Here is a 25745-nt window from a genome sequence, read left to right as displayed (position 1 = left end):
CTCCGCCTTCAATCTCCAGGAAAGAGTCAAGGCCCAACCCCGTGGCGGGCTTAGAGGATGGGATGGATGGGGAGGCGGGATTTCCCCAACTCCCAGGGGCAAAGTTCCGGAGGTGTCCCTTCCACCTCCTTACTCCCACTCCCAGGGACCGGGCTCCCGGGAGCCCCCCCCCCCCCCCCCCCCCCCCCGCTTCATTTCCTCTCTCGGAATAGGTCGAAGGAAGGGGGTCTCGAACTCGGCCCAAGGCAAAAGCTCATCCCCGGCTCTCCTCCCCGCCGATCCTCCTGGGCCACCGCCACTTCAGCCGCCTATCCCTGGGGCCCTCGTGGCCCCTGCTCAGTAGCCTGTCTCGGCCGCCGGTCGACCCAGCCCTGCGCTCCTCCCTTTGGCCACCTCGATTCCCGGTCCCCGCCTCAGCAGACCCAGGCCAGCCGCCCTCCCTACGTCCGCGCCTCTTGCCCCCTCCCACTCGGCCACTTCAGTCGCCTGCCCCGGCCTCCGTAGACCCCGCCGGGACTCCCGCCCCCCTCCCACCAGCCGCCCCGGACCGCGCTCGGCCACCACCCTCGCCTCGGCCCTCCCACCCGGGGCCTCGTAGACACCCCCACCCCCGCCGCGTGGACCCCGCCGCGCCGCCCCCCGGCTCGGCCCCCTCCTTGGGGTCGTGGCGGCAGGGGGAGGGGCCGTGCCGGCCCCCGCGTGCGTGGCAGGCTCTCCCGGCTCGGCTCTCCCGGCCTTCCTTCTCGGGAGGCGGGGTCGGCGCCGCGGCGGCGGAGGCAGGCCCCCTCCTCCTTCCTCCCTCGTCCGGCCTCCTTTCTCGCGCGCCCGCCCGCCGGCTCCCTCTCGGCCGCTCCGACGCCAGCAGCGCCCGCGTGCCGCTCGCCCAGCCCCGGGGGAGCCCGAGGAAGTTCCCGGGCCGCGCGCCCCGCTCGCTCGCCTCGCAGTCCGCGGCCTCACCCGCCGCCGCGCCCGCCATGCCCTCGGCCAAACAAAGGGGCTCCAAGGGCGGCCACGGCGCCGCGAGCCCCTCGGAGAAGGGCGCCCACCCGTCGGGCGGCGCGGATGACGTGGCGAAGAAGCCGCCGCCGGCGCCGCAGCAGCCGCCGCCGCCCGCGCCGCACCCGCAGCAGCACCCGCCGCAGCATCCGCAGAACCAGGCGCACGGCAAGGGCGGCCACCGCGGCGGCAAGTCCGCCGCCGCCGCCGCCGCCGCCGCCGCCTCGTCCTCGGCGTCCTGCTCGCGCAGGCTCGGCCGGGCGCTCAACTTTCTCTTCTTCCTCGCCCTGGTGGCGGCGGCCGCCTTCTCGGGCTGGTGTGTCCACCACGTCCTGGAGGAGGTCCAGCAGGTCCGGCGCGGCCACCAGGACTTCTCCCGGCAGAGGGAGGAGCTGGGCCAGGGCTTGCAGGGCGTCGAGCAGAAGGTGGGTACCCCGGGCCCCCACCCGCGGCCCCCGAGCCACGGCCGGGCCCCTGGCTCTGCCCAGGCCTCGGTGCCTGAGCGGGGCCCTCTCCACGGCCGGCCCCGGCCGGGGATGCCCCGTCCCCGGTCCCCCCCCCCCCCCACACCCCGTTCCCGGGCGGTCCCCAGACCCTCTTTGTTAATGGCCGCGGAGGAATGGGCCCCGAGGGATGGGCCGCTGCGAGGATGGTCAGGCCAACGAGCCAGGGTGGGCCAAGGGCCTGTCACAGGGCATTAGCGGTGACCTGTAAGGAAGCCGCTGGGCTCTGGGGAGCCCATTCTTTTTGGATTAGGAACCGCTGAATGGGCAGAGTTATCTGAAAAGGAGGTTGGAAGGGACGCCAGCGCATCCCTGGAAGCCTCGGGCAAGGCCACACCTGGGCTCTCCCCGTGGGAGACGTCTGAGCCAGGTTTTAATAGATCCAGACCCCCGGGAAGGAGAAACAAGTAATCATACTCATTTGCGAAGTTCAAATGAAATATTACATATCTTCAGGCCCCTTGCCTTTTAGTGGACCAATGTCTCCATGTGGGCCTTTGAAATAGCATATACCAGCTTTAGAGGAAAGGAAAGGCCCAAAATACTAGAGGGTACTGGTGAGTAATATCACAAGGCACATTTACATGATGTTAAGAGGGCTTACTCATTATCTAATCATCATAGCCACCCTGGCTGGGAGGGAGGACTAGCAGTTTTGACTCCTTTTTCCAGACCAGAAAATTGAGGTTTAGAGAGATTAAGTGAATTGATAAAGATCCCAGCTGGTGAGTGGCAAACTGCATGAGAATGCCTAGGCCACTGCCCAGTGGGGGGGTCCACAGAGGCCTCTCTCAGGTGTGGATGGACCCAACTTTTCACCACAAAGCTTCTCACGTTCCACCCTGCCTGTGTTTTTCCACACCAAGTGCAGCTCTCTTGGCCTCCTACCTCCTCCTCCGGCCTCCACTAATGTCACCGCTCAATGAAAGTTAGTTGTATGATCGAAACAAAAAATCCCGCCACCACTTCTGAGCCCGGAACTGCTGCCTCCTTTTCCCAGCATGCTGCCTGCCCTGCCAAGTTTCTATCGACTTTTGTGGAGTATGCAGGACTAGGAATTTCCTCTTAAGACTGGCAGAGCAACTGGAATGAGTCAGCCTGCTCAATGCTGCGGGCCAAGGGAGGTGACTTTCTGTAGGGATTTAAGTAGGTAGCGCTGCTTTGCCTATCCTGAATGTCAAGTCATTCTTAAGAAGTAGACAAACTGCTGGAGGATAATCACTAGCCTCTGTTTCCTCTCTTTCATCCACCCACTTACCAATCCATCACAATATTTATTGAAGTCTGATAGTGATAGGGCTGCGTGTTGGCCCTGTGGGGGGTACAGAGGTACAGTAGACAAATCCGGTTTTGCGAAGCAGCACATAAGTGGGTCTCAGTTGAGGGTCACCGCTGTGTGAGTTCCGAAGGAGAGAGTGTGTAGAGTTTGCCTAGGCCCGTATGCCCAGTGGCCAAGGTGGTGCCAGTCTAGATCTAGCTGGTGGTCAATAACTGTTGAGACAAGGAATGAAGACACAGGCAGGAGGTTCTGTCTTGAGTATGTTGGGACAGCAGTGGCTACCTGGCCTGTAGCAGGACGGGAGAGAGAAGCTGAGGCCCAGATGAAATTGAGGTCTTGAATCGATGTTGAAGACATTGGGCTTCTTTCTCTCTGCTTCTCCCCTGCCTCTCCCTCTTTCCTTCCCTTCCGGCTCCCACCTCTCCTCTTATGGAAGCTGTAGGCAGATGACTTTCCTCTTTGGGGCTCAGTTTTCTCATCTACACAGGGAGGGGAGGGCTCTGTCCAGAGTTTTAAGAATCCACCTGGCTGTAGACTCTTGAAACAGTGACCTTTCTTTTTCATTTAGCATGTAGGCCAGCTGTTATGTAATGCCTCGTATTTATTGGGTACTCCTGTCTTTTGACCCTCACAGCAGCTCCAAGAGGTAAGCACTAGGATACTCCCCTTGCACAGATGAGGAGTGTGAGACCCAGGAGGCAGAGTAACGGCAAGGTCTCCCGGCTAGTAAGTGGCAGGGCTAGGGTTCCTCCTGCAGTTAGCTCCTGCAACACCCTCAACCGTTTGTTCATCTTGTTGTCTTTCCCATGCCTTGCCAGGTTCGTAGTAGGTCTTCAGCTAAGGCTGCTTCCAGTGATGTGGAACTCCGAATGTGCAGTATTAGGATTTGTCACGGTGTGTGGCCATTTCTGTCCGCACCTCTAAGGTGGCCAGTGAAGAAGTTCCTTTGCTCTGAAGAGAGTAGTGCTGGCTGCTCTGACAACCTAAGTGTGAGCCCCTCTGTAACTTTGTATGATGCTTCGCGTGGGGTGGGGTTTGGTCCTTTGCAGGAATGTAGACCTGCAATATTATTATTCATAAGTAGTATTTGGTATGGGTTAGGCATCCGTTTTTATTTTAAAGTTTATTTATTTATTTTGAGAGAGAGAGAGAGAGAGAGAGAGACAGTGCAAGTGGGGGAGGAGCAGAGGGAGAGGGAGAGAGAGAATCCCAAGCAGGCAGAAGGCTCCACGCTGCCAGCGCAGAGCCAGATGCAGGGAACCGCGAGATCGTGACCTGAACTGAACCCAAGAGCTGGACGCTTAACCGACTGAGACGCCCAGGTGGCCCCATTGTGGGCTAGGCATCCTTTTAAGTGCTTCCCAGCCACCCTCTGAAGCAGGTCCCTTTTATTAGCACCGTTTCACAGATGGACCCGCTGGACCTGGAGCGGTCGTGTTACTGTTCAGGGTCACATGCAGACCTTAAGTATTGGAACTGGGATTGGAGTCAGAGCAGTGTGACCTGGAGCCCTCTACTCTGTGTAGTGGGTGCCCACCTCGTCTCCATCTGCACGTGCCCTGCCGGATGCCTGGAGCCTGGGCAGAGAAGCTGGTCTGTCCTTCCATGGAAGACTGAGCGGGGACTTCAGAAATGTTGGCAGTTCAGTCTGAGGCCCTGAAGGGCCAGTGTTCCCCTGGCAGATCCGGGGTGGCGTAAGGTGCTTGCAGGAACGGGCCTCTGAGGGACAGCTGGATGAGAGGAGCGGCTGTTTGTAGAAGACGGAGTCCTCTCGTTATATTTCTTTGTTTCTCATTTTGACTGTGCAGGAGTCCGGGCTTCTGGCGGAGGCAGCGTCTGAGCCCTCAGTGCACTTGGGACACACCTCTGCTCTGGCTCATCCCTGGAGGTTAAGAGCTCAGTGGTGAAGTCACCCATTCTGGGAGTTTGATGCTCAGCATGACCGCTTCCCAGTCTCCTCATTTGTAAACTGGAGATCAGTGGGAGCCACCAACTCAGGAGGTTATTACGAGGGTGGAATGAGATGATGTCTCGGAAGTACTTTGCATAGTTTTCGGTACACAGTAAGTGCCTTGTTGAAGGTCAGCTACCACCGTCTCCCCTCGTGCTGTGAGCTCCTTGAGCGCAGGGATCCTGTTCTAGCCATTACTTTTCTCTGGTGTCTTGCCCACCGTGTAGTGGGCACCCCGCATATGTTGGGGGAACAGATGCATCATTGCATATTGATTATAATGGGGTCTTTGCATGTAAAGATGAACAGCGCACAGCACCATCGGGGGGGGGGGGGCGATTTCTGTGTTCTTTTTATAGTGTTGGAGGTTGGGGTGTTTGGTTTCCGCCATGATTTCTGATCTAGTCCGCTTCCTGGCCATTTGCAAAGAGGCAGCCCAGGTTAGGGGTGACAGGGATCAGAGGGGAAATGGACCAGCTCCTTCTTCATCAGGCTTTGCTCGATTAATTAATTAAATCCTGATTCATTCAGAAAACACTGAAAACACTGAATGAACGCCTGCTACGTTGCAGGTACTGTGCTCACCCGTTCATGGCTCTTTTCTGAGTGCTGTGTGGAACCGGCAGGTACTGTGATTGAATAACTTAGTTTCAGAGGTTATCTCTCTCCCGTACCTTCTCAAAGTGCCCTTTATGGCTCAGGTCATATTTGGTTTAACAGGGAAATTGTCTAGTATTCTGGAGTCCCTGAGAACTGGATTCTAATCTGTGTTAAAATCACAGACCATTGGAAGCCACAAGGGACTTTAGAAACCTATTTGTTAATAGACGAGGAGCTTGGGACCTGGAAAGTGAATGTGACTTATTCGTGCTCACAGAGCTGGTTATAAGTGGGGCTGGGACTGGAGCCCAGGTGTCCTGTTCTCATTTCTATAGTGTTTCCCTTTGGCATTGGGCTAAGGATGGTCTCAGAATCTCCAGACTTCTGAGCTACTTCCAGAAGAAAGATTAAACAATAATGAAGACCATATCTGCTGTTTGTTGATCATTTACTATGTGTTAGGCACAATTGAAGCTCTATGTGTATATTAATTCATTTAATCCTTGCAAAACGAGCCTATGAGTCAGGTGCTATTTTTGTTCCCATCCAGCAGCCGAGGAAACTAAGGCACAGATGTGCTAAATAACTTGCCCAAGATCACACAGCTAGGAAGTGTCCAAGCTAAGATTTGAACATAGGCAGTCTGGTTCCAGAGGCCCATGCTATTTTACGTTTTAACTTCTTACCGTGGAGGTATTTAGGCATAAACAGAAGAGATCAATGTAATGAACCCCAGTTTTAATAATGCTCATTCTTTTGCTCTTCTCGTTTCATTTTTTCCCCACCCCTTCCCTCCCATTTTGTTTTGTCGTTTTTGGGCTGGAGTCAGAGCAGGGTGACGCTGAAGCCGTCTCTTCCACCCCTTGTCGGCTGTCCCCCTGGTCTCTCTTGTTCTCAGATGTCTCAGATGCTCTGGGTGTTGGGAAATAGCCCAGGTCTGCTGAGTGACCGTAGGCTGGGCAGAAAGGCTGGCCTGTCCTTACTCAGAAGATCCAGTGGACACCGGCAGGTGCGAGCCTGCAGAAAAAGGCCCACGTTGCTCTGGCAGACGCGGTGGATGTGGAACCAGGATCTAATTTTGACTGACACATTAGTTCCCCTAGAGTATTTTAGGATTTATTTCTAACAAATAAGAGCTCCTTCTTTTCCCTTTCCTTTTGGCAAAGCACAGTATATCATACCTAACAAAGTTACTGGTCATTCTTGATTCTCATCTGATACCCAGTTCAAAATCCGATTTCCCTGACTCTCTCAAAAACGTCTTGCTTTGTTTGAATCAGGATCCGTACAAGTCCACACATTACATTTGGATGATAAATCTCTTAAATTTCTTTTAATGTGTAACAGTTTCCTGTCTTTCTGCCTTTAAAAATGCCATTTAATTATTGGAGGTCCTGGTGATCTGTTGTGGGTTTGGCTGATTGCATCCTCATGGTGTGTCTTCCTCTTGCACGTTTCCTGTGAATTGGTGGTTAGAACTGGAGACTTGAGAGATTCATATTCCTTTTTTTTTTTTTTTCTTTTTTTGCAATAAAGTGTCCTGGGTGGCACTTTGCACCACGTCAGGATGAAGCCCAGGTCAGTGGTCCTTACGTGGTCAGCCTTGGTGCATGAAACCGCTCCCTGGAGTGGCTCCCAGGTCAGACTTTGTTTAGGGGAGAATTTATTTAGAACGAGTGTGTCGTGACACATGGGATCATAATGTGCTCACAAAGTCTGAGAATGCTGAGGAATCACCTGATCCACAGTCATTTTTTCGGGTGAGGACAGTGACTTGGTCAGGACCCCCAGCTAGAAGGTGCCTGTGCCGTCGTCTCTTGCCTCCCAGCCCACTGTCTCCCATGTGCCTCTGCTTTTTTCCTGTGATAAGTTGCAAGACTCTTTCAGTTCCAAGAGCCAGAAACTCAGCCTAACTGGCTGAAAGGGGGAGGGAGGGTGAGAGAGAGAGAGAGAGAGAGAGAATTTATTGGCTTAAACTAAGAAGTTCAAAAGCAGACTCCTAAAGGTGTAGCTGTATTCAGAGATTCAGATTGTGTCTTCAGAACTTGAACTTACTGTCTCTAGTTCTGCCTTCCTTGACTCATAAACTGGCCTACTTTGTGTGTGGTCTGAGCCTCTCCAGGCTTTCCTCATCCTATGGCTAGCAATCCCAGCGGAAAAAGGCTTTCTTTACCACTGTTGTTTTTTTTTTTTAAGTTTATTTATTTATTTTGAGAGAGAGAGACACAGAGAGAGTGCGTGTGAATTGGGGCGGGGCAGAGAGAAGGAGAGAGAGAATCCCAAACAGGCTTTGCACTGTCAGTGCAGAGCCGGAAGGGCTCTATCTCACAAACTGTGAGATCATGACCTGAGCCGAAATCAAGAGTCAAACACCTAACCGACTGAGCCACCCAGGTGCCTCTCTTTACTAGTAGTTTTAACAGAAGTCGTGGAATTGACTTGCTGGCCTGCCTTAGGCCACATGCCCATCCCTGGGCTAATCACTGTGGCTTTGGAAGGGAAGGAGGGGTAGGTAGACAGAAAGTGTCGATTGGTCAGGCTGGTTACAAACCATCTCTGGAGCACTTGGAATGGGCCTTCAGGTTGGCCCCCGAACCATGTGGACTATGCGTGGAAGGAAGTTTCTCCAAGGACAATTATCGTTCTGTTCCAGAAGAGGGACCTGGAAGCTGGGCAGACAAAAAGAAATATAGCCTGTTGCATAAAACTTCTCAGCTCTTCTCAGTAGTTAACATCTGGATTTTGGTTGCAGGTGCTGTCTCTTCAAGCTACATTTGGGACTTTTGAGTCCATCTTGAGGAGCTCCCAGCATAAACAAGACCTCACGGAGAAAGCTGTGAAGCAAGGGGAGAGTGAGATTAACCGGATCAGTGAAGTTCTACAGAAGCTCCAGAATGAGATTCTCAAAGACCTCTCTGATGGCATCCACGTGGTGAAGGATGCCCGGGAGCGGGACTTCACGTCTCTCGAGAACACGGTGGAGGAAAGGCTGACAGAGCTCACCAAGTCCATCAACGACAACATTGCCATCTTTACCGACGTCCAGAAGAGGAGCCAGAAGGAAATCAACGATGTGAAGGCGAAGGTCGCCTCTCTGGAAAACTCCGAGGGGTACAAGCAGGATCTGAAAGCCTTGAAGGAAGTTGTGAAGGAAATCCAGTCCTCTGTGAAGTCCAGAGAGAAGGACATCGAGGCCTTGAGAAGCACCCTCCAGACCTTGGAATCTGACGTCTACACAGAGGTCAAGGAGCTGGTGAGCCTCAAACAGGAGCAGCAGAAATTCCAGGAGGCAGCCAATTCGGAGCACCTCACCTTGCAGGCCCTCACGGAGAAGGTTCTCCAGTCGGAGGAGGCCACCTCCCGCCTCCCTGAGGAGATCAGGAGACTCAAGGAGGAGCTGCGCCACCTGGAAACTGAGGCCCTCAGGCCGGAAGAAGGGGTTTACAAAAACTCTGATGCCTTAGAAGCGCTCCAGGAAAAGAGTCAGGGATTGGACTCCAGGCTCCAAACCGTGGAAGACGGAGTGGATGCCGTGCAGACGGCCTCTGCGCGGCACAGCGAGAGCCTGGAGGCCCTGCTGGCCAAGAGCGAGGAGCAGGAGCGGCGCCTGGCCGCCCTGCAGGAGCGCGTGGCCGGCCTGGGCCCCTCAGAGGATGACGCGGGCGGCCTGGCCAGCACGGTGAGGAGCCTGGGCGAGGCCCAGCTCTCTCTCTACGGCGACGTGGAGGAGCTGAAGAGAAGCATGGGCGAGCTCCCCAGCACTGTGGAGGCTCTCCAGAAGGTGCAAGAGCAGGTGCACACGCTGCTGGGGCGGGACCCGGCCCGGGCGGCCCCCTTGCCTCCTCAGGACTTCCTGGACAGACTCTCTTCTCTAGACAACCTCAAAGCCTCAGTCAGCCAAGTGGAATCAGACTTGAGGATGCTCAGGACTGCCGTGGACAGTTTGGTCGCCTACTCGGTGAAAATAGAAACCAACGAGAACAACTTGGAATCAGCCAGGGGCTTGCTAGATGACCTGAGGAATGACCTGGATAGGTTGTTTGTGAAAGTGGAAAAGATTCATGAAAAAGTCTAAGCGAGTTGTGTCTGCAGGGCGCGGATTTAAAGTCCAGTTTCTCATGACCAAAAACTGTGTTGTTTTCTCCCATGTGTCCCGCCACCCCCCCCCCCCACCCCACCATGTTCTTGTCCCCTCTTAAAAAGCAGTGGACACCCCCCCGAACACCAAGGCATTTTCTATTCCCATGCCTGCGTAATTTATTTACGATCATTACCACACACCATTGGTTTCTCAAGTTTTCTGCTTCTGCTTTTGGTTGGTTTGCTGAAGGCCCAGCCCCTGCAAATCAGGGGCGCCTTTTAGAAGGGATGTTTCTCGTGTCAGAGAAGAATGGCTTCAACTGAGGATTAACAGAAGCAGATTAACTGTAACCTCAGAAAACCCTGCCTGGCTGGCAGATTTCAAGGAAAAAAAGTGGGGGGAGGAGGCACTTTTTTTTCTAATTGTCTTTAAGGAAAATTGCTTTTCCTTTTTTTTTTTTTTAATATTTCTGGCCGAAGTTTTCATGAGCTGTCACTCACTTCTCGTCTTCCACTTTAAACTGGCTAAACTTCACAAGTGTCAGCTCTCCATTGGGAGGGGAGCAAGCCCCTCGGGCTTTAGGTTGAAAAGAACCAGCTGCTTGACTTGATGGTCACCTCCAGTGGCGTGGGGTGTCTTTTCCATTCCTGAATCATCCTGTGATCTCAAAGGTAACTATGCAAAGAATCCAGATGGTTCTGAATGTGAAGGCACAACACCCCACGGAGTTCCCCTGTGGCCAACCTGTGTCATCCCTTGGTAGGGTCCCCAAATAATGCACAGGTTGAGAATCCCGAGAAAGGGGACTCCTTGGATTCTTTCGGGAAATGTGTCTGAGAGCTGTCCACAAAGGCCTGGGCCGTCTCCCCAGGGAATGGAGGCCAAGTGTTTTTATTTTACCACAGTGTCCACGAAGAGGTTTGCTGTCAGGGCAGACCCCCATCTGTCAGTGAGGAAGGTGTGCATTTTCTGTAGTTTTTTGCTGTTTCCCTTTACCTTCGAGCTGTACTGTTCTTTAATGGCTGTCTTGCCCTTCAGAAAAGAAAAAAGAAAAAAGGAAAAAAAAAAATTCAGAGAAAAAAAAAGGTTTGTTTAGTTTACTGTGAAATGAACTGTATGGCTTATTTACAGTATTTTTAATTCTTAATAAACACTTGAGCTTTGTTATGACTTTTCTGGAGTGGTTGCTTTCTGAGGATTTAGCAGTTCTGATACACTAATTAGAAAGATAGGGAAGTTTTCAGTTGTAAGGCTTTGTTTCAATTCTGAAACCAAGATTGCTTCATTCTTGGGCCTGGGCACGTAACTTTTGATTGACTGTTAGCAGGTTTGGTTGTAGGTCACTGCTTGACTCTAACTTTTAGTCACAGCAGAGGGTCTTAACCCCGACTCCCTGATAGAATCTTCTGGGAACTTGAAACCGAGCCTGGGCCTGCCCCCTGGGATTCTGATTCAACGGTACGTGTAAAGAGGGCTGGCACTAGCATTTCCGAGGCCCCCATCGGATTGTAAAGTGCAGCCAGGCCTGACAACCACGGTCTTAGACCATCTTAGTGACCTTCAGCCCCCGGGTTTCCTTCCCAGGTTGCTCTCCACCTCCCACCTAATATCGGATGCTGTTTATGGAGTACCTGTGTGCTGTGCATCATGCCAAGCCCTTAACAGGTCCCTGTTTCTTCCTTCTAAATTCCCCGAAGGCAGGCAGTATGGTTCCCCATTTGACAGAGGAGCAGCAGGCTGGGAAGCATCACATAAGATCATTAGCTAGGAAGTGGTAGGGCTGGGATTTGAACCCAGTCCTGCTCTCAACCTGTGAACGCCACCCCCCACCAGCACCAGTGCAGGGCCAGCTGACCCGTGCAGCTGCTGTTGCAGAACCAGGGGCTGCAGGGGCTCCTTTCTCTTCCACCCAGGGTACAGAGGGAGATGAGGACCTGAGTGCCTATGTGGTCTCTTGTCCTTTCTGCCTGGAGGTCCCCTCCTCCCTGAACTTCTTTGTCAGTCATTCTGGGTCTCAGGCAGCACAGCATCAACTCTGCTGATGCTTTTCCAAAGCAGTTTGCAAATCAGGATGGACCCTTTATTGGTGTTAGAAATAATTTCTAATTTAATTTATTATTTTTTTTTAGAGACAGCATGAGTGGTAGAGGCGGAGAGAGACTCTTAGGCAGGCTCTATGCTCCATGCGGAGCCTCATGCAGGGCTCCATCCACAACCCTGGGATTGTGACCTGAGCTGAAATCAAGAATTGGGCGCTCAACTGACAAAGCCACCCCGGCACCCCAGTTTGTAGTTTTATTTTAAAACAGAAGAGTTTGTGATTTTATTTTAAAACAGAAGAGTTGCAAGGAATAACTAGTTTAATAACTAGTTTTGCCTTCATTTGGGGACGGTGCTGAATTTCCATGCATGGAGAAAATTAAGTCCTGGTTTCTTTTCAGGTTGGTCTCTTGTATCAGGCATTTTCTTCGTCTTCCTCTTGCCATCATTTCTTCAGTCTTTAATCTCAGACCGTGTAGTGGTTTAATAGATGCTTATTTAATATTGTAGTAGAAAACCTCTACAAAGGGTCAGAGAAGTAACCGAATTTAATTCAGGTGGTGAAAATAAAAAATGTATTATAAATTCACATACTTCTGATGGTGGGGCAGCTGGAGGCAGATTTTATCCCAGACAACAATCACAATTCAGTCTTGCTCACACGCCTGCTCATTCCTTCAGTGAACATTGCCGACCCCACAGCTAGACGTTCTGCTACGTGAATTCAGGATGCACGGATCCTTGTCTGGATCTGGGCCTATAGGCCAAAGGGCCTACAGCTCAATGGGGGCGATGGGCATGTAAGCTGGTAGACATCCCAGGGAATTACAGGTGCTATAGCAGGTATGACGGGGCGCAGAGGGGAATTACCTAGTTCTGCCTGGGTTCAGCTGGGATGGTTAGAACAGGGTTCCCACAGGCCAGTGGGAAGTCTCTTGGAATGCCTTCATGGGTAGAGGTTCCCACCTTCAGTAAACCGGTTGCCCTACTCTTTGTACAGGGAATAGGCACAAGTTATTGACGGTATCGATTAGACTGCAGATGATCCAGCACCAGGGTAAGAGGCTGCGGTGAAATTCCCCAGGCAAGACTGTCAGCACACTGATCCCTGAGACTGGGAAGGATGACTCACAGGGTGGTTGTGACGGCGGGATGAAGGCACGGGAGGGAGAGGGTATAGCTTAGCACAGCATCTGGTACACAGTGAGGGCTCTGGGGGCTCGCTCATGCGCAGTCATACCTAAAGCTAAAAGACTGAAATAGCTCTGTGCTGCTTGGTAAATAGCTGTGGCCCTGAGCTCTCAATTCTCTCTCTAGGGACCGCTAGGCATACAGTCCAGCAACGAATAGGTTAACACCCTGGCACAGCAGGGTCCTGAGGGACCAGCCCCATGACCAGCATTAGTTCTGATGGATGAGCGGGCACCCATGCTTTACCAGTGGTTAAATATTTTGAAATCACCCTGTGTCCTCCTCAAAGCATGCCTCCAAATCATCGATCTGTTTTTCCAGTAACATTTGGGCACCCCCCCCCACCAGACATCTCGTGGGTTCCAAACAGAAGTCGTGATTTCCCCCAGGAGTAAGTGGGGCCACTGCTCCCTGCAATTGCTTGAGCCAGAAGCTCAGGGGATCCCTGTCTCTCTGCCTCTCCACATCCACTCCTGTTGAAGCCCTGACACAGCCGCCCCATCCCACTTCTCCTAGCCTCCTCTCCACTCCATCACCGGATGATGTCTGAATTCCAGCAGGGCCCTCACTGCGCCCCTGCCTATCAACTGGAAACAGGAACATCAGGTGTGCATTCAGTAGTCATTCAACAACTTTCAGAGAGTATGGCTCTCTGCCAGACACCAAGGAGATGACTGAGAACAAGACAGACAGGCTTCCGGGGCACCTGGGTGGCTCAGTCGGTTAAGTATCTGACTCTTGACTTCGGCTCAGGTCATGATCTGTGCTGCCAGCGTGGAGCCTGCTTGGGATTCTGAGATTCTGTCTCCCTCTCTCTCTGCCCCTCTCCCACTTGCGCGCTCTCTCTCTCTCTCTATTTTTTTTATTTTTTTAATAATTTTTTTTTCAACGTTTTATTTATTTTTGGGACAGAGAGAGACAGAGCATGAACGGGGGAGGGGCAGAGAGAGAGGGAGACACAGAATCGGAAACAGGCTCCAGGCTCTGAGCCATCAGCCCAGAGCCTGACGCGGGGCTCAAACCCACGGACCGCGAGATCGTGACCTGGTTGAAGTCGGACACTTAACCGACTGCGCCACCCAGGCACCCCTCTCTCTCTCTCTTTAAAAAAAAAAAAGATAGGCTTCCTGCTTTCAGGATTCTCATGATCCAGTTGGGAGGAGACCAACAGTAAATACGGAAGGAAACGGATATAAGTGTGCAAATGGCGGTACATGTCCTGAGGGACAGGAATAGCTCAAGTGGCCTCTCTGTCTCCAGCCTGGCTCCCATTCAAGGAATTCCCTATGGGTGACCAGCGTGATCTTTCTCAAAAGCACATCTGCCTATGACCCTTCTCCACTAAATCCTTCAGTATCTTCTCTTTGGCTTCCGGAGGAAAATTCCAGCTCCCTGGTGTGGCTGAGAAAGAGCTTTCTGACTGCTCTCTCCCTGCCATCCAGCCTATCTTCCATGTACTCTGCTGGCAGGTGCACCGATCAATGGAACCATTCCTCACCTCAGTGCCTTTGCACACTCTTCTTCTGCTCAGAGCTCCCCACCTCCCTGCACCTGAACCCCAGGCTGAATTTGGGAGATTTTCCTACAGGCTCTTACGTTCCAGGCTCCTCGCTATGAAAGGGCTCCTCCCTCTGCATTGTGACTGCTTTTTTGTCTGTCTTCCCACTGGATGTTGCACTCCATGGGTGACCGGGTTGTGTCTTTTATCTCTGTATCCACAATGATATCACTGTGCTTCGCCCACATCAGTCACAATACAAATAACAAACATTTATTGAGTACTTACTCAGAACCACTGTTCTGAGGGTATGTAAGGACAAACTCATTCAACTGTTACAGCAGTCATTAGGGAAAGTACTATTGTTATCCCCATTTTCCAGGTGGAGAAACTGAGGCACAGAGAGGTTACGTATCTTGTTCCAGATACTTACTAGTTGCAGCTGGTAAGTGGACAGATTTAGAACCCAGTGGTCTAAGTTAAAAACCTGTGGTCTGAAGTACTACTGTAGACTGGTTTCTTTTCCCCACTTAAAAACACCTAGCATCTGGGGGAGTTTACTTTTCATTGAAGGACAACGTGCGTGCTTTCAGGCACTTTCCGGCATGCACGTCTGACGTACACAGCTGAATGAAGCTCTCCACATGTCACATCACATACGAACTACCAGATCAAGGTATAAAACATTTCCAGCACTCCAGAAACTTCCTGTGCCCTGCAGTCAATAACCCCCAAAGATAGCTACTATTCTGGCTGCTATCACCATAGGCTGCTTTTGCCCATTTATGAATTTTATATAAATCATGCCATATCACCCTTGTTATTCCTTTAAAAAAAATCACGTTTATTAAGATACAATTCACATACCATAAAATCCACCCTATTAAAATGTACATACACCTGTTCTTCGTATAGTCACAGAAGGCTGGACACATTCCTATTCTGATAAATCTTGCCCTTGCTGGATATAGAAAATTGTGTGGCACATAGGTGTTCAATAGTCAGCAGATGTTTGAGTACACATGGACTTCTGAACTGGACAGTGCATTCTGGGATCTCCATCTTGCTGCTCAGTGACTCCGAGAGAAAAGGGAGGGTGCGGCATGGTGTGCAGGTTCTTCCGCTCGCCTCTCAGGCTGGGTCCACAGGAGAGAAGATGAAAACCACAGAGGCAGAGGGTTCGACTGCCCTTGCCCCTCCTCAGGCTGAGTTTGGTCAAGGGACTGGTTCTGCGAGTGACTATTATGTACTGGGTATGAGCTGCATCTCCTCTGGGAGGCGGGATGAAAGATGTGGGTCCCAGAGAAACAGGGGACACGGTACATAATCACATGTAGCGTGACATGTGCCTGTGGGAGGGACTGACGAAGTCCTGCACCTCGGTTGCGGTCTGCCCAGCATCCAGTCATCCTTTGACTGGTAATAATTCCCCTCGTTTTCTCTAGAGAATCACCTCTACCCCACTCTGAGTCCATTTGGCTCAGAGAAGAATGACCATCACAAGCACATGACCCAGTTTTGGCCAATGAGAAATCCTGTTTTCCTAGTCCGGTTTGTTCAAGATGAACACCGGTGATCATCTGACCTGCTGACTACTGCAGGGACTTTCTAGAAAGGAGTGCCCTCTGTCTATTGGGGTTGCCTAGCTGGCAGGACATAAGCCCAGTGCCACCAGGGGCCACCTTATACGGAGAGACCCCTGAGAATGAAGCCAGCATAGAAGAAAGTGGAGCATAGACATGGTAACAGACAGGTTCCTGATGACATACTTGGAACACCTGGATCCATCAGTGCCTGAAGCTCCACAGGCCATGCTTTTTACTACACAGAATGCCATACTGTGGTGCCACCTTTCATATGTATACAGGGTGACATGGAGCCATGTAAAGAATGGACATAATAGCTTATGACTAAAAAAATCAGAAACACCTAAAAGGTCTGGCATCCTGATCAATAATGGATGCAGTAATGACGCTGTCACTTGCTCATACAATGGACCTCGGAACAATAATAAACATGAATAAATTAGAATCCTGCACATCAGTGCAGATGAATCTTTCAACAGAAATGCTGAAAGAAGAAGAGCTTCAGTGAAAATACACAGTATGAAAACTTGCATGTAAAATTAAGAAACCCTGTAAAATAATCATATAGTAAATTATCAAGAAACGACCAGGAGACAGAATATCCATACTCATGTTGTTTGATTTCTTAGGCTAAGTAGGGGCTACTTGGGTGTTCATGATATTATTCTTAGTGCCTTTCCTCTCTCAACATTTTATTATGAAAATTCCAACAGAAAAGTTGAAAGAATTGTCCAGTGAGTACACCTTAGTCCAATGAACAGTTTGCTACATTTGTTTGTCATGTATGTCTCCATCTCCCCGTTTTCTTGATTCATTTTTGTATGCCAGAAATATTTTGTAATTAAAACCTTTCAAAAGGCGGGCGGGAGGGTGGGGAACGGGGCGCCTGGGTAGCTCAGTTGGTTAAGCGTCCGACTTTGGCTCGGGTCATGAACTCACAGTTTGTGAGTTCGAGCTCCGCATCCAGCTCTGTGCTGACAGCTCAAAGCCTGGAGCCTGCTTCAGATTCTGCGTCTCCTCTCTCTCTCTGCCCTTCCTCTGCTTGTGCTCTGTCTCTCAAAAATAAATAAATGTAAAAAAAAAAAAAAGTGAAAAAAAGGGTGGGGGAAAATACAGGGGGAAAAGTCACATTTTTTATTGTTTAAAATAGCATAAATCAGAACACAGACAGTGACCTCCATATACTTCACGAAGGGCTCTATTTCAGTTTTATTAATTCCTTTTCATTCCAGTGATTCCTTTTCATAACAGTGAATGTTCCTCACTCATAACTTGTGGAGGGTATTAGCAAAGGCTGAAAAGGGGTTTCAAACCAACTCCTTTATTGTACAGATGGGGAGGCTGAATCTGAGAGAGAGAACATTGCTCCCTTCCCCACCCCCCACCTGCTCTCAAGCTAACAAGAAGGCAGGGCTTACTTCCTTCTCTTCTCTCCCAGTATTTGTTTAGGCTCCATCCCAAGCCTAAGCAAATTTCCAAAATGCCCAGAGCAAGCAAAGGATCAGGACAGCTGAGCTCCTGCAGGCAGTGAACTGCATTCTGGGTGGAAGGGGAGTGGCACCTTGGCCGTGCTGAGCTTGTTGTTCATCAACACCCAGGGGCAGTACCTGTTGGGCAATGAGCTATGGGGAAACCGTGGCCTGTGTTTAAATACCTGGTAATGTTCTGTTGAAATGCCTGTTAGCAACCGGGTACATCCCGGTGGCGTTAAGATGCTTACTGTCCCACTTAGAACTTAGGAACACAGGTCACTCTTTGAAACTCGGGAACATAGGTCTTTCTTTCTCATTTGCTGGGATGGTCCTGGCATGCACAGGGTGCTCAAATCTTCCCTTTCTTATTGGGGTGGGGCAAGTGATTTGTTAGATTTTGTCACCGGGGAGGTCAGCCGGGCTGGGCTGATGTCTCATATAACCTTATATGGACTGTTGACTCTTAGAAGATGGTGGGATGCACCAGCCAGGAATTGGGGGTAGCTCAAACTCTTCCACTTTCGGCTGTGGAGTCGCCCCAAATCAGTAGTTCTGGGGGCTGTGGGAACCAGAGATGCCACTTGAAATGAGAATTTAGCGCCATCTGGTGTCTAAATTGGGATTACAGGAACTTTTTTTTTTTTTTTTTTTAGCTGTTGTGTTTCAGAAAGGAGGGATAAATCCAGTTGCACCATTGAAATACACCAAGAAAACCCACTATTTAAAAGACCAACAAATGTATTACTATATGACACAAACAACGTTGTAATATGTCCACTCTCCCTCTGATTTGCTCCCTCTGAAAACTTAGATAGTGATCAAGTTATCCAATGATCCAATGTTAATTGGATTCTTGTTAGTAGAAGGGCCTTTATCCTTCCCATGTCCAGCTAGCCCAGAAAGGCAGGCACTGGCCCTTAGAGCAGCTCAGCCCAGGGTTGTATGCTTAGTGGTTAACATAAGTAGTAGCCATCCATTGTTGTGTATCTGTGTTTTATATCACAAGTCAGGTTGAACGCATACTATCTCACTTAATCCTGGCAATCATTTTAGGTAGTAATAATGGCCATCTTTGATTTGTTGACCTTGTTACTACAGCTAACAGAGCTTCCGTAACTTGCCCTGGGGTCACATAGTCAGTAGGACCGGGATTCAGACTCACATTTGTCTGTCTCTCAGTCCACTAAAAATCACACCCCCCTTTTCTATAGAGAGGAAATCAGCACTCCATAATGTCCAAGGCTACAACTCCACATATTTTTACTGTGTATATAATACTGGTGGTTAGGGGTGGGGTTCTGGAGCCAGACTGAGTCCAAATCCTAACCTAACTTTCGGTCTGACATAGGGAAAGTTACTGCAGTGCTCCATGCCTCAGTTTCTCATTATAAATGGGGATGATGCTAATGAGAACACCCACCTCATAGAGTTGGGTGAGGCTCAAATAGTTACTACAGTTAAAGTGCTTCGAGCAGTGCCCACCGCATAATAAGGAGCTCAGTAAATATCACTTAAAAAACTGACTGGAAGGCAGGGCGTTGAAACTATGAGGTTTGTGACACGAGCCTGCCTGTAGTTGGCCAGCAGAATGTGTGTTTAGAATTTGAGTGTGGGCACCTTCAGGTGGGCCTGTGTCTTGTGGATTCTCACGATTCCCACCATGCACACACCGCTGCTTCTCCATCCATTGAGGACAGTTGTCTGGCTGTCAAAGGCATTTGGAATTTTGATCTTTGCAGGGTATGAGATGACCGAATAGAAATCCTGACCCTGAGAAACGGAAATTTCGGGCTCTTTGTGAATCTCTTTTAAGGCCTGTGACTTCACAGTTTTCCATCAGACGAGATCTTTGGGTTCTGCCATCGGGCAGCATGGTTTCTCCCGCCAAGAACAGGGGGTCTTCTAGCCAAGAACCAAGGCCCAGGGCAGTCCCTCTCCTTAGCCTGGCCCCTGTTCCATGGTGTTTCCTTACCTCCTTGCTGGGATGTCTACCCTCCTCCCATCCTTCCCCGGGAAGACTGGGCTCCCTGGGGTAAGGAGGGTGCAAGAGAGAGTGAGTGATATTTGCCAAGAGAGGCACAGCCTAGAACCTCAAGCCCTGGAGTCAGTCTGCAGAGAAAGTCGGCCCTGCGGAGGTGGGTCAGAGCATCCCGACAGTCTTGAAAATGAGGCACACACCAAAAAGGCAATTAATTTCCTTCCACTGCCAGAAGAGGGCAGTGTAGCACAGAGGACAGAGGAGAAATTGGTCGTGGGAGCTGGGGGTTCTAGTCCAGACTCTGCTTGGACGTAGCATTGGTGTGCAGAATAAGCTTGGCCTGATTTTTCCTGATGGCCCCTTCTAGCTCTAAGGTTCTGCAATCCTGTCCGGAGAGAATTGGAGTGAGTTGGCCAAGAACTCCAAATAGATTTATGTAAGGCAGAAACCAGAAGGCGGGGGGCGGGGGTGGGGAGTGGAGGGGGAGAAAGGAATGAGGGATGGGGTGATGGTGTGTGCAGCTTGGAATTTTCTACTGCAGGGGCTCAAATCTCTCTAAGCAAATCCAGCAGGGGTGGGGAGGAGGAGCCTTAAACTCTTAGGGTCACGTGCTCTAGATGGGCGGTGTGTCAAACCACCCCAAATAGTCTGGAATCCAACATCATAGTCTGCCTGGGCCCTTGTTGGGGCAAATGCGTAATCCCAAAGAAGCAATTAAAGTTACACACTGGTGGTTTGCCCATCTCTACATTTTGTTTCTTGATGGAAATTCCTTCCAGAAATGGCTTGATGCAAGACTGTGGTAGCTTCGGGGTGCCCCTCGGCAGGGATACAAGATGAAGCCCGCAGGCAAACCCCTTTCTGGCTCAGCCCGGCTCCCACGAACATGCCTTGTTATGCTTTGGAAGCCCCATCCGGGTCCTGGGGCTCCCCACTGGCTTTGGACAGGGTCTTTTTCTGTTGGAGTCATTAGAGTGGATGCCCCGGAAGCCAGGGACAGTGAGAGCGCTGTGAGTGCTTAAGAGAGCACTAGGGGCCTAGCTTGTCTTTAAGAGATGAATGGGTATTTTTGGTGGTGTGGTTTTTATGTATCTCCATTGGCCTCTAACACTGCCAGCCTCACCCAAAAGCCAGCTGTGAAAGTATAAATGTGGGTAGGTGAGCCTTGTTCGGGAGTCTCCTACCATGCCTCCCATTTTCCAGCTTATTCCTGTTGGCTGTGAACATCTTGCCTCACTCTGCTACTACCCTTGGACTTCCTGGAGCTAGTGGGGGCAGGACAGTCCAGCGGCTAGACGCACAGACTCTGGAGCTCCACCGTCTGGGCGTGTGACTCAGGGCAAGTTACCTAACTTTTGTGGCCTCTGTTCCTCACCTGTAAAATGGAAGTGATTATAATAGGACCTACCTCACAGTATTCAGGAAGATTAAAGTGCTTAGCACATTGTAAGTAGGCGCCTGTTACAGATTTTTGAAATATATGCATTCATATCTACCTTACAGAAACTAATGTATCCAGAGGGGGAAATATCCCACAAGGAAAGTACATTTAAAAAAATTACTATCCTCACTTCTGTGTCAGGCTAATGTGGGGAGCAGGGACTGGCTTTACCCATCTGTTGGAAACAACTATATATTAAGCACATAACACATGCTTATGACATTTTTACTGGTGTTCTTGTTTTTGTGCTTTAACTCATTTCTTTGTTTTTTTAAAGATTTGATTTTCTTTTTTTTTTTAATTTAAATCTTAGCTCACTAATGATTTTATTTTTAAGTTATCTCTACACCCAACATAGGGCTCGAACTCACAACCTTAAGATCAAGAATTGTGTGCTCTACCAACTGAGCCAGATAGGTGCCCCTCAGCTCATTTCTTTGTCACAACAAATGTGTGAACGATGTTCTATTTTTAGTCTCATTTTACAGCTAAGAAGATTGAGGTGCAGGACTTAACCAAGGTCACTTAGCTAGTCAGGGCAGAGTCAAGATGCGGACATTCCAGGGGCTGTTCTGGACCGCTGTGCTCTCCGGCCTGAGTATGCAGCTCAGTGGTCAGTAATGGTTGTTGAACGAATGACCAGGAATGAGATACTCTCCATCTTCCCCCTCCTTGTCCCGTATCTTCAGCCCCTTCTCTCCTGGCTCTATCCAGTCAAGTCTTGAACATGATCATGTCTCTCCTGTTCAGGAAAGACAAAGAAAAGAAGACCTCCAGTGCCCATCTCACCTCTTGCCTCTGAGACACGGCAGAATTCTTGAAGGCGTCGCCTAGGCTTGTCTTCTTTCCCACCCTCTTCACTCCCCTCTACCTGAATTCCCCTTTGTGCTGTCATAACCTTTTCTGCTGAAGCCATCAAGGTTTCCGAGATCTGAGATCTTTCCATCCTCTTCTCCTTTGACCTCATGCCTGTGTTTACTGCAGGTGCCCACTCCTTCCCTTGGCGTCCACGTTACTTCACATGTCTGGCCACTCCCTCTTGGGGTCTGTGTGGGCTTTTCTTCCTTGACCAGACCCAAGGGCTTGGTCATGGGCAGTCCTCTCCCCTTAGTCTGTTCTCTCTCCCTGGGTGATGTCGTCTGTTCCTGGGCTCAACATGCCCCTTCCCTAAGCCAAGGACGCCGAGGGTTTATCTCCAGCCCAGACCTCTCTCCTGAGTTCTCTCCAACTCTGGTTAAATGTGTACTTGACATTTCTACCTGTTGTCCAAAGACCTTACAGAAGACTCCCATCATTGGAATACCCTTTTTATTTGGTGGAAGGGACACAGATATTCTGTCTTTTATTCCTAGCCAGTCACAAACTTTCCATTTGGAGCTGTGAGTCTTTGAGGTACAGAGATAATTGGAGGTTATTTACATCAATGCTGAAGAAATTGAGTGTCCAGGGTTGAGGTGATGAATGTCCTGGGGTCATGATGCCCCTGGCAGCATCCATCGCAGGATGTTTACACATGAATTTTGCTTCTCTCTTGTCTGAATATTTTCAGTGACTGGGTCTTCAGTCTTTCTGATGAACTGGTGAGCCACCAGATATCCTTCTAAGCCAGAGTTGTTTTGTGTTGATTGCAGGCAAGACCCATGAAAGGTACCAGCTCAGAACTATGGTAATTATAAAGTTATTTGTTCACCTGGTGTATCTCCTAGACCCTAAGTCATGTGTATGTTGGTGACCACTATGATCTCAGCCCTATTATGGTACCTGGCACTGCTATGCTCTGGATAAAGATTTATTGAATGTACGCATACGTGCATATATTACAGAGGCTGACGTATGTAAAAAAATCCCACCTGGAGGAAGGCTGTGGCAAGTTCAAGATGTATGTTAGGAACCCTAGAGCATCCGCTAAAATCACAACGCCAAGAGTCAAATTATAGTTAGTAAGCCAACACAGGAGATGGAATGTGAAGGGAACAGAAGGGAGGGGTTGTAACAGGGTGGGAGAAAACTCTGTGGGCTGACGAAAAGGATCATTGCCCGATTGTGGCGGTGGTTTTGCGGTTGTAGACGTACAATGGATCCTACTAAATGGTACACTTTAAACATGCCCTTTATGTGTGCCAATTATTCTCAGTAAGGTTGTTTAAAAAATGTATCTCTTTTTTTTTTTTAATTTTTTTTTCAACGTTTTTTATTTATTTTTGGGACAGAGAGAGACAGAGCATGAACGGTGGAGGGACAGAGAGAGAGGGAGACACAGAATCGGAAAGAGGCTCCAGGCTCCGAGCCATCAGCCCAGAGCCTGACGCGGGGCTCGAACTCACGGACCGCGAGATCGTGACCTGGCTGAAGTTGGACGCTTAACCGACTGCGCCACCCAGGCGCCCCAAAAAATGTATCTCTTGATGGCAGGATTATGAATCACTTTCATCTCCTTCATTTTTTTTTTTTTATGTGTTCCAGAATGAAAATGGGGACGATAAAGCGGGGCAATCTGGTTTTGTAAAGGCTCTGTATCTAGCCCTCCCTTTGGTCATCCCTTTCTTCTCCTTACGGAACGTCACAAAATTCTCCTGTCCTCCACGCTTTTTCCTTTTACCTTTTCTGTAATCCACCCAGCCAGGGATCACCAGTTTCATTACCTTCCAATGTTCCTTTCAAGCCTCTCTCCCCAGCTACCCGTCAGCTACAAGCTAGCTGGGTCCCAAATCCTCCACCAGGCATTTAACACTGTCGGTTGACCTAGCAGCTTGCTATGGTGGGGTCTGGTCAGCCTATTCCAGAGGGCGGGCACATTTGAGTAGTTAGAGGCAGGGGGCTCCCAACCAAGCCTGGAGGGTGCAATGGAGGGTGAGCTAGGAAGAGAGGGGCTGGCTGCCCCTGCCCCAGGGTCCTAGGAAAGAGAAGACTTTGGGTGACACAGACCACTGAACCTCTCAGAATATGTCAGAGTTTGGGAGTAGGGGATGAATATTTTTCCCAGCCGTACATTCTGAAAACTAATATGTATAATCCCTACACTACGTTTCTCTCTCCTCCCTCCCCCCTCCCTCCCTTTCTTCCTTCCACTCTCTCTCTCTTTCCCATTCCTTTTCTTCCTTTTCCATCCACTTCCACCAACCCACTAGACTCCCCTCTTCTTTATTATTACTCTTTCTTGGTCCACATTTTCAAAGTCTGTGGTCTTCCGGAACTACCCAGCTGACTAGAGGGCTCCCTGATGAGGCTGTTTCTAACAGGTGTGTCCCATTAAGCCCTAGGGGTCCCCCTAGACCCCGCCCCCAGATCTCATTTCCGCCCTGCCCCCCTGCCAGGGCCCATCCTGGTCCCTTCTGCATACAGCTTCAGCTTCTGCTCAGTGCAAGAGAGGGCTGCCTTCAGCAGGTGCCCCCGGTGACCCGTCTGGCTGCCAAAGTCAATGCTCCTGATGCTGGGTGAGAGCCCTCTGCGTGGCAGAATGTTTATGGAACTTCTCTGTAGAAAAACCTGGAGCCTAGCAGTTTTAAACCATGGGGAGGGATCCTGAGAAAGCTCCCCCCACCCCCGCCTTTTCGGCATTTTATCCAAGGAACTTTCTCAAGAGCAAAGGCAACTTACATTGTTTATGGAGAAAAAAGAAAAACACACGAAGCCAACAATAACACAGGGTAATCGCAGAGGATGAGTGTACTGCGGGTGATGGTTGAAAAGAAGCTGTTGTGTTTTTTATTTCTTAGCGCTTTTCATGTTGGATGTGAAATAGCCACGACTATGCTAAATTCCTGTGGATGGTCCTGTTTTCCGCCAGGCTGGATCTGGCCGGGACAAAATCTTTTGGTTCTGAGTAAGGGTGGAAAGCATAACGTGTATTTATTGGAAAGATCATTAAGTTCCTTGACCTTCTTCAGGCCCTGGGTGTCCTGGGGAGCTGTGATCCTGAAGCTCCAGGTTCAGTTTTGGTGACATCCGGCTGTGGTCTACTGAAGGTTCAGTGACCCTGGCCCCTGGGTAATAAAGCCCTTTGTTTATACTTCTCCCCCTGCTCGATTTTGAACTACCTGCTGGCATGCCAGGTCACTCACCTTGAATGTTAGAGGTCGGGGCGGGATAAATGGCAGGCAGAGAGGGGTTTTAGAAGAACCTACCCAGATGGGCTGTGCATCGGTTTCTTATGGCCGCTGTGACAAATGACCACAACCTTAGTGCCTGAGAACAGTGCAAACTTATTCTCTTAGGGTTCTGGCAGTCCGATTCTGAAATTGGTTTCAGTGGGCTGAAATCATGGTATTGGCAGAGCTGTGTTCCTTCTGGAGGCTCTGGAGGGGAATCTGCTTCCTGGCCTTTTCCAGCTTCTAGAGGCCACTCAGAGTCCTTGGCTCATGGCCCCTTCCTCCACCTGCAAAGCCAGCAGTATGGTATCTGCAGACCCACAGGGCATCACGCTGAGACTTGGCTTTTGTCACTGCATCTCTTTCTCTAACTCTTCTAAGGAAATGTAATCAACTAACTGGACTCCCCTAGGTAATCTGGAATGATCTCCCCATCTCCGGCCTTTAACTTAATCACATTTGCCAAGACCTTTTTGCAAAGGGAGGTGACCTATTTAGAGGGATTAGGATGTGAACATCTTTGGGGGACCACATCTGCCACATGGGGACCATGTCTTCCACAGACCCCTTTGAAAGGCAGTTGTCTTAAGTCATGTGGCAAAACCCAGAGGACAGAGAGGACTTGCTTTAAGTTGGAGAGCTGGTCACTGACAGAGATGGGACTCAGTTCCTGGTTTAGGGCCCCCTTCCTGTCTTTCCACTGCACCAGAATGTGAGAGTGAACTTTTGAGGGTGGCTGGGGGTCCTTGCGATGCATGTCTTAGCCTTGTTAGAAGGGAGGCAGTGAGACGGCCCAAGCCCAGGCAGGGTCAGCAGGATTGGTTAAGAAATTATAGAAACTATAGGCTGAGCCTCACTTTGTGCTAAGGCTATGGTAAATGATTAAAGACTTTACTTCACAAAATCATTCCCCAAACACTATGCAGTAGGGCCAAATATAAGCTGCATTGTACAACTAAGAAGACCAAGGCTCACAGAAATTAAATAAGTTGCTCAGGCAAGCAGTGAACCCAGATGCAACATCAGTGCCGTCTGACTTCA

General features: G+C 50.1%; 1 protein-coding gene across 1 annotated transcript; it reads left to right on the top strand.

The window, feature by feature from the left end:
• Window positions 1-273: 273 nt before the first annotated feature.
• Window positions 274-10580, top strand: CKAP4 (cytoskeleton associated protein 4). Its single transcript, XM_043562411.1, has 2 exons — window positions 274-1421; window positions 8082-10580. Exons 1-2 carry the CDS (start codon window positions 975-977, stop codon window positions 9402-9404), a joined length of 1770 nt encoding a protein of 589 aa, XP_043418346.1. The 5' UTR covers window positions 274-974; the 3' UTR covers window positions 9405-10580.
• The last annotated feature ends 15165 nt before the right edge of the window (window positions 10581-25745 follow it).

Source organism: Prionailurus bengalensis, chromosome B4 (genome assembly GCF_016509475.1).
Source record: "Prionailurus bengalensis isolate Pbe53 chromosome B4, Fcat_Pben_1.1_paternal_pri, whole genome shotgun sequence".
Classification (NCBI taxonomy): domain Eukaryota; kingdom Metazoa; phylum Chordata; class Mammalia; order Carnivora; family Felidae; genus Prionailurus; species Prionailurus bengalensis.
This window is presented reverse-complemented; position numbering and strand designations above follow the sequence as displayed.